Source organism: Micrasema longulum, unplaced genomic scaffold (genome assembly GCF_059751315.1).
Source record: "Micrasema longulum isolate JH-2025_06_02 unplaced genomic scaffold, ASM5975131v1 h1tg000597l, whole genome shotgun sequence".
NCBI lineage: Eukaryota > Metazoa > Arthropoda > Insecta > Trichoptera > Brachycentridae > Micrasema > Micrasema longulum.
This window is the reverse complement of record NW_028277793.1, coordinates 1,589,224-1,597,815: the sequence shown is the minus strand read 5'-3', so window position 1 is coordinate 1,597,815 and position 8,592 is coordinate 1,589,224. Positions and strand designations below refer to the sequence as shown.

Here is an 8,592-nt window from a genome sequence, read left to right as displayed (position 1 = left end):
TAATTATTGATTTATTTTCCATAATTTTAATACAAATTCTGTTAAATTTTATAAAAGATGTCTTCCTATTTTGTTTCTTTGATCATTGTCCCAATCCAGGAACAGGCATTATACTATAAACGATGTCTTGAGTATGTCCAAATGTTTGCAGACATGCTGGATTTCCTCTTTAGGGAGTTATTTAGATCTAAATTTATAATTAAAAAAACAGGAAGAATGGTGAATATTACACAGTGTGTAAAGTGGCCACTGAAACCAGCCAATGACAGATAAGATAAAGGGCCCTGTAAATGTCTAGACTTCCATATTCTCTTCTCAAAAATGTTTTCCCTCTCTGTTGCAACAAATTTAGACCTAAATAACTCCCTAGGGAGGAAATCCAGTCTGTCTACAAACATTTGGACATACTCAAAACATTGTTAATTAAACTAACCCATATAATAAGTATAAAAAATGACTAATCGTTTTCAGGCGTTGCCTAGTAGGTGAAATGGTTCAGCTGGATGAATCTCACCCACATGATAAAGGTTTCGGCTCTTGTACTTCACAAAAGTCGACAAATGGAAGAGTTGAGGAAATGCGGATGTTTAAACATAGGCAGAATGGTGAATGTTAAACTGTGTGTAAAGTGGCCCTGTAAATGCCTAGACTTCTATATTCCCTTCTCAAAAATGTTTTCTTTCTCTGTTACTACAAGTTAAGATTATATTTTCTGATTTAACAAAAAATTTACGATTCAAAGGATAGAGTTATTTGGCACCTACTCAATGACAACAATATCAACTATTAATAATGAATCAACTTCAATTTGGCATATTACATAAATCCATCAATTACCTCATTCAACTTGTTCCACAAATAGTCAGCACCATTTTGAATAAACTTAGCAAGTGATGCTCAATGCATTCCCTAGAAATATTTATACATATAGATAATATACCAACACCTTTGTTAAACATAACATACCTGCACGTACACATATTTTTCATATTACAATAATTTCTTAGATCACAACCTGATGCTGCAATCGCTACCATTGGAACGTACCTAAACATAATTATACTATAACATGTTTGCATTTATTTAATTTATCAATAGTATTAACTATTTTATTCTTTAGAACTATTTGCAATAATATTTTTTTATTTCATATGTACATTTTCAACACGGTGTCGGTACCTACATATCGACATGATAAATATTATGAAATAACAGCATAAAAAAACAAATAATTAAAAATAACCAAATATATGTGATTTAAAAAGAAGGTAAAGACATCAATGATCTATGAAGAATACAAAATAAAAATAAATGGCATTTTGCAGTTTGGTACATAATTGAATGAGCAGAATAATAAATAACATTGGCGAAAAAGAGTAAAATTTATTCATATCAGTGTTATTAAATAAATAATCACTTTGTATTTTAGACCACACTAAGTCACCGGAATTCTTTATATCTGTTGAAATAGCTATTGAAACACACTTATATGTTAAATCCATAGACATACACAATGGAAGAGGAGGTTCATTGAATTTTTTGGCTTAATATTTTTTAAGATCTTTCGCCGGTTACTGCATAAATAACAATCCATGATTTTTTTTAGCAGGGGAATCTGGAAACCGTTCTGTTAATTTATTACTTACGATTTTAATCAACCAAAAATATCGCCAGAGTATCAAAAATAAAAATAAAAAAATATTCAGAGTAAAAATAGCAATAATTTAAAACTAAAAACTCTAAGTTCCTATAGCAAATTTATTCCTGTAAAACATTTTCATAAAAAAACAAAAACAGATTAAGCGGTTATTGCAGTATTACCGATAATATATTGTTTTTCTAAATGTATTCATTATTTGAGCAAATATACTGGTATGATTGGTTGTAGGCATTGACGTTTATTGTTTTTTAACTGTAGTCAACTTAATAATATAATATTATTGGTAGCTTAGTTATATTCTAATAAAAATCTAACTTAATTGTTTCTCTACTAAACCCCAGCGAAATGGGTTTTATTTGTCCTTATAGGAAATGATTAATAAAACACGACTATCTTATTTAAGAAGAACTCAAATACCCGGTTTAAATACAATTAGTATTTTAATATGCAAAAAACAGAAATGAATTGTATCCCTAAAAGTCTTTTTTAATTAATTGGCACCTTGTATAATTTATTTCTTATAATGTAATTATATATCATGTCGTAATATTTCCCTTTCTTGATTATTTTATTAGTAAAGCAATTTGGTTATTTGAGATAATTCAGAATTGAGCTTGATGAAAACTTTGCATTTTAAAAATGAATTATAAATGAGTTTTTTAGCTTTAAAAAATATTAAACATTTAGAAAATTGAAAACAATAATACTTTTAAAAAATTAATTGGCATTTTTAAAAATCAATATTTCTTATAATATAACAATAGAAAAAAATCGGTAATTTGTTGCACACTGACAATGCCATTCTATCGGCAACCAGTAAAGAGCATTTGTCTGAAACAGTCTAAAATGTAGTGTGTTCAGGAATGAGTTGGTGATGAGTGAAAGTAACAGTGATTGTATTTTAAAGGGGGGGTGAGTTTAGGTTGAAGTGGGGTTAATGGTGAAATATAATTATACTTTATCAAATGTCTTAAGCAAGTAGAAGAAATTTGTTCATTTTTTTTCAATGTTTTCAAGAATTGGAGAAATAGGAAAAGATGTTAAAAAGAGAGTGAATCCAGGCAATAAAATAAATGACACACTAAGCAAAGTGATTACTAAATAAAATACAGAAATTGAAGCTAGACAGGCGGTGCACAACAGAGCTTTAGTTCCGACACTAACACATAGAAATAGAACATGGAACTGGCAAAGGAAGAATGTAAGCAGAGTGAATGCGGATGAAATCCGTCCAGTGTGTGGGATCGATGTATGGCAGGGTTACAAACTGTGAAATCAGTCTATCATACAAATCTGAGATTTATGTAAATGATAAAATTAAAAAAATAATTGTTAACATGGTTTGGTCATGTAGAACGAATGGATGTGAAAGAACAGTTATGTATGGTGATATGTACCGCGAGAATGATTAAAGTCATGATGTGGTCAGATAAGCCTAAATCCATAAAAGTGTAGTCATGTCAAAAGAAGACACAATCGAAGGTCACATATGACATGATGTATGAATCTAGAAGAAGCTAGGAATGTATGTCACATGGCGTGATGTTAGTAGTAGTTGTGTTTTTAAGTATTTTGTCATTACATATCATCATATTTCTCTTTCTTAATTATTTTATCAGCTAAACAACAAGACAACATTGCTCCAAGTAAGGGAAACATTGAAATTCCAACTGTTGTTCCCAACACCCAGTTGCTGTTGTTTTCAAAAAATCCATCGATGAAAGAATAGCATCCCTGAGACAAAAAAAAACATATTAATATCTATTCTCATTATAAATCGGTAGTCAGATGGCAGAAGGGACCATCTGTATTTTTTTTTTTAATAATCAGGAAAGCTGAAATAAGACTCAATTTTCAGACTAATCCATAAACTTGTTTTTTTTTTATCAATAATTTATTACTATTTTAAATGATGTTGTTTTTTAATTTAATTTTAATAATAATGGTTTATTAATATTTTTTTTAATTTCTTTATCTACTACATACATACATAGATTTCTCTGGATTATGTCTAGTCTGCCTAACTAGGTATAACCTGTTTTAAGGCAGACATTTTTATGCAAAAATAAACAATAACATGACTACCTACTAGTTAATTTATTATAAAGTTACACAATTATATACCATTTATTTAGAATGTTTTTTAGTAAGTTTTCCGATTTTTCTTTACCTAAATCCAGTAACCATTTTATTACAAATTTATATGTGTATTTACTAAAATATTAATAAAAACTCTTGACAAGTAAAAAACTGAAAAAATTACAGATGTTTGTAATTTGAAATTATCAAACTCGGATGTTTAAATTAATGGTAAATATTAACATCTTCATTATGATGACCATTATTATCTTCGTTCAACCACATTTGGTTAATTAATAATTTTGAATAAAGTGGTTACAAATCATCTTCTGTAAATTTCTACACATGCATATACCCTTCTCTTCATCTGTGGTTGAAAGTTTTATGCAATTTAATAAACCATAGAGGTAAATTTGAGCACTATACAGGCCTCTTCAGAACAGGTTTTCCTAGTGAGGAGGACTCTTAAATTACCTTTCTAAATAAAATATTTTATATTGTAAATAATTTTTTAAAAAAAGATAAAATAATAAAATCCTCAATCCAGTACTTGTCTAATAATTTATATTGTTGATTACGGTTAGGTATATCTTAACTACCAATTTTAACCACATTGATAGTCCATTTCATAAGTAAGACAAATAACAGTATAGAGACAGTTAGAAACAACTGAACATATTTGAATGTCACCTAAAATCATTGATGATTTTTTGTGCCTGAATATTAAATATATTATTTATTAACTGATATTAATTTAGTGATTGGGTACTGAGTACACTAGCATGTTTGCTTTATTAGTAGGTCATTTAGGAATGATTTTGAAATGACCCAAGCAATATTACCTTTTAATTCCATAGAAGTTCTTGGCGTAGAAGTTTTTTTTAGCAGCATTATTTTGCAATTATCTAAGAATAAAATTGCATACCTACTTAAACTAAATCTCGTTTCTTTAAACATGTTTTACTAATGAACCTGACCACCAATATACACTTATTAACGTATTTTGATGGCTAATTAAGTCACAAAGTTTTCAAGTAATTTTCATTCAAAGTAATACCAGTGTTTATTTTATTTCCTGTTTAATTTGCGAAATTTGATTAAGATGCACTAAATAACCTACCAACAAAAAGACAGAAAACATGAGAATCACGTTATATAATTTGCAATTACCTGATGATAAATATCTCTCGTATTGGCAGTAATACAGTTTGTTAGAACTTTACAGCAAGTCTGAGGAATGGAACGCGCCGGAACTAGTTGCAGCCAGTCCGTGTAATTATGGACACCGCAACATTTCAACTAAAATATAAATTAATATTGTTGATTAAACCAACAGCCTAAAAAAACTAAACACCACTAGGTGCGGAAAGGGAAATGATTATGATGAGGCTTAAGGACAGTTATGAATTGAATAAGATATGCACTGATAAAAAAAAATAAAGATGGAGGATATTTTAGGGAAGAGAATATGGAAGTCTAAGCATTTACAGAGCTTATGACCAGTTAGTTGAAGCGGTCACTTTAAACTGTGTGATATTCGCCATTCTATATGTTTGAATACCCATATTTCTTTACTATGGGTAGAATATCCATCGATTGATTTTTATAAAGTTAAAGACCTGGAACCTTTATTGATGCCGGTGAGATTCGTCTGACTTAATTATTTCACCTATATACACAACCAATTATTAATCTTTATAACTTCCTAGGGGGTGAAATCCAGTCCTTGGAAAAACTCAAAATATTGCAAATAAAGTGAATACTGAAATCATTAATCAAACTTTAACTTATGTTGGGGTTTGTAATAATAATATCTTTTTAGTTTTATGTGAATTATTGATAACATTTTATTAGTAACTAATTAGTGGTAAGCAGAAAATAAAATACTCACCGATTTTTGAAAGTATTCAAAATTGACAGTCTTGTCACCGTTCACGTAATGGATAAAGGAAACATTCACGGCGCGATCAAGAGCTTCTGATAATCTGTGTTTGTATGCATACAGCGATATCCCGACACCAACTTGCATTACAAAAACTACTGCTAAAACTCCCCCATACTATAAAGAAGAATAATAATACACATTGTAAAATATGTTATTTTTAATACATTATATTTTTATTCTTGAAGGCGTAAAAGTCATATAAGTAATAAAGTTCCTAAGTTATACGATCAAATGAGAATATGTTAGAAAATAAATACTATATACCATAAAAAAAACATTATGTAAACAAATGTGTCTACGAAAATAAGATTCGAAAAATATTAATTTTTAATTTTCTTTTTAATTCGGCAAACGATTACTGGAAAAATCAAGACATTTAGATAGTCCAACAGCCTTCTCTAATAGAAAAATCTGTAACTAGTAATTTGTCATGTGATTTGTTTTTTAAAATATTTTTATGCTCAATAATGCAACAAACTTTTTTCATATATTATATATACATTTTATTGGGTATATTTTTCTTTATTTAAAATAAAATAAATACTTATATTTATTTACTCAGTCCATTAAGTGATCCGAAACAGCTGTTTATATATAATAGGGACTCGAATAAGTCCAATTAATTACAATGAATTAACTTTGTTTTTTGTATGTACCACTTTATTTTTTATAATTTAATAACCAACTAGTTTTGCCAAAATACTATGCTTTCTTCAGACATAAACCCCCAGTTTCTATCCCCTCTTTTCTCCCTTAGCCACACCCAATCTACCGTCACGTTGTAAATTTTATATCATGTAAGTTTGTAATTAACCTTGAAGGAGGCATAGTTTTTTGCCGAAACTAGTTGGTTATTAAATTATAAAAAATAAAGTGGTACATACAAAAAAACAAGATTATTTCATTATCGGGCAATACTAAAGCTAACTTCATCGTGAAGCTCCATCATTAGGCTTGAAAGGACAGTATATGTTATTCTGCTGAAGTGTAAAAATATTTTTACATAGCGTTAAACATGTCGATTTCATGCCAAAAAAAAAGAGTATTTGTCGGGAATTTTTTAAAGTACTTCAATAATAGTCAGCCGATTTTCAAATATTAAACTGACGCAAAAAGTACTCTTTAAGGTTACTTAATATTACATACCAAAAAAATCATACCTCATTTGTTTCAATATTTTGAGCGGTTATTGCACCATAAGAAGTTTTTTTTAAATAAGTAAAAAAATTGTTTCGCTTTCATCAAAATGGATTTTTATCTCGTTTTTTTCATGCAATTTGCCTTTTAAATAAAATCGCAAAAACTTTTAACTTTCATTAAACTTTTTTTTATGACAACCGTCTGTGACCCGCGACCCAGTCTTACACCCCGACACCTTGAACTTAGACTTTGAATGATGGCTCTCGGAGTAACATTCGTTTTCCAGACTTCAGGTCGCGGGTTGCATCATAAAAAAAAGTGTAATAAAAATTTTAAGTTTTTGCGTAGATATTTATTTGTGACATTATCCCCTTCTTACCACCTGATCGGATAAATCCGGTCTTGACCGGATTTTGTGACCGGACTCCGCTCGGATTTAATTTGAGGCCTAATTGTTGTCATGCCTACTTAAAACTTTACTCAATACAAAACAAAGTAACTTTTTACGAAGACCACCTGCGTCCGGCTTTTCTATTTTAGCCCCTGGGCCCGTATTACAATGGGAATTTAACAGAGTTATCTTCAATTGTACTTTATGGACGTTTGAAGATCACTCTCCTAAAATTCCATTGTAATCGGGTCTCTAGTAACCCTGGTTTCTCTACCGTTTTAGAATACGTTTATCGGATTTTTCTTACTCGGAATATTATGCTGATTACGATGACACTAATTGCTGTCAGTATAATATTGGTTAGTCTGACGGAATTCCCATTTTATCCGTTTGGTCTCTCTCTTTCAAAAAAGGTTACACATGAGTAAATATTTTATTATAAAGTATTTTTCAATCCGCAGAATTATAATATTGTGTTATGTTCTAGCGATAATTAATTAAATAAGCCATATTAATTCATTTTATTTCCGTCTCTTTTCGGTCTAAATATAGCACGTAAGTAAAAAGGTTAGTAAAATAATTACGTACCACGTATAATAAAACCGGTTGCCCTTTTACAGTACACGTGCAAGCAAAAGATGCCATAAATACGGATAAAAATCCTATTCCCATTGAAACGTATGGGATAGTGTCGAAAAATTCATACGAATTTTCCATATACTTTTGAAAATAATCAGCCCACAATCCTGCTACCAGAGTTGTTATACTCGATACCTGCAACACACGGCTTTATCAAATTTGAAACAAACTTAATTTAATGGATAAAATAAGGGGACAAACAGAATTATGTAAATAAAATTTATATTCATTGTACACAGACCCAAAAGGCGATATTAAAAACGATCAGTAACGATTTCATGCAGGCTATCAATGCCATATTTTTGAATTGTCCCATTTTTACGAGTTCAAATATTGTTTTCTCTTTAAATTATTTTATTTATAATTAGAAAATCGACGCCGTGCCATCGAAAGAAAGGCGTCTGTAGTATTTACAACTCAGCAAAGTAATATCAAGCTAACTTCTGACACAGAAAAATACGAGTGAACCTAACCACTCATGTCAGATGTCAGGTCTGGACTCTGGACGCGCGCGCAAACGTTCGATAGGGTAATAAAATATTATAAGATATTTTATATGGGTGATATAGTAAAACATATAACAAGCCACAATTCATTATTTTAGCAAAGTAAATAGGGGTTTAAGACCAAATTTGTAAATGTTCATATCTAATAAGTATGTTATGTACCTACCTACTTACGTAAAATTCTGGTGTTTATGTTGGCCATAATACCAAATCATTTCAATAATACCTAAAT

General features: G+C 29.7%; 1 protein-coding gene across 1 annotated transcript; it reads right to left on the bottom strand.

The window, feature by feature from the left end:
• Positions 1–2,679: 2,679 nt before the first annotated feature.
• Positions 2,680–8,357, bottom strand: LOC148280296 (tetraspanin-7-like). The gene is made up of 5 exons (XM_088228599.1): positions 8,096–8,357; positions 7,804–7,989; positions 5,631–5,798; positions 4,910–5,038; positions 2,680–3,394 (listed from the first exon to the last, which is right to left on the bottom strand). Exons 1-5 carry the CDS (start codon positions 8,168–8,170, stop codon positions 3,239–3,241), a joined length of 714 nt encoding a protein of 237 aa, XP_088084725.1. The 5' UTR covers positions 8,171–8,357; the 3' UTR covers positions 2,680–3,238.
• Between the last annotated feature and the right edge of the window lie 235 nt (positions 8,358–8,592).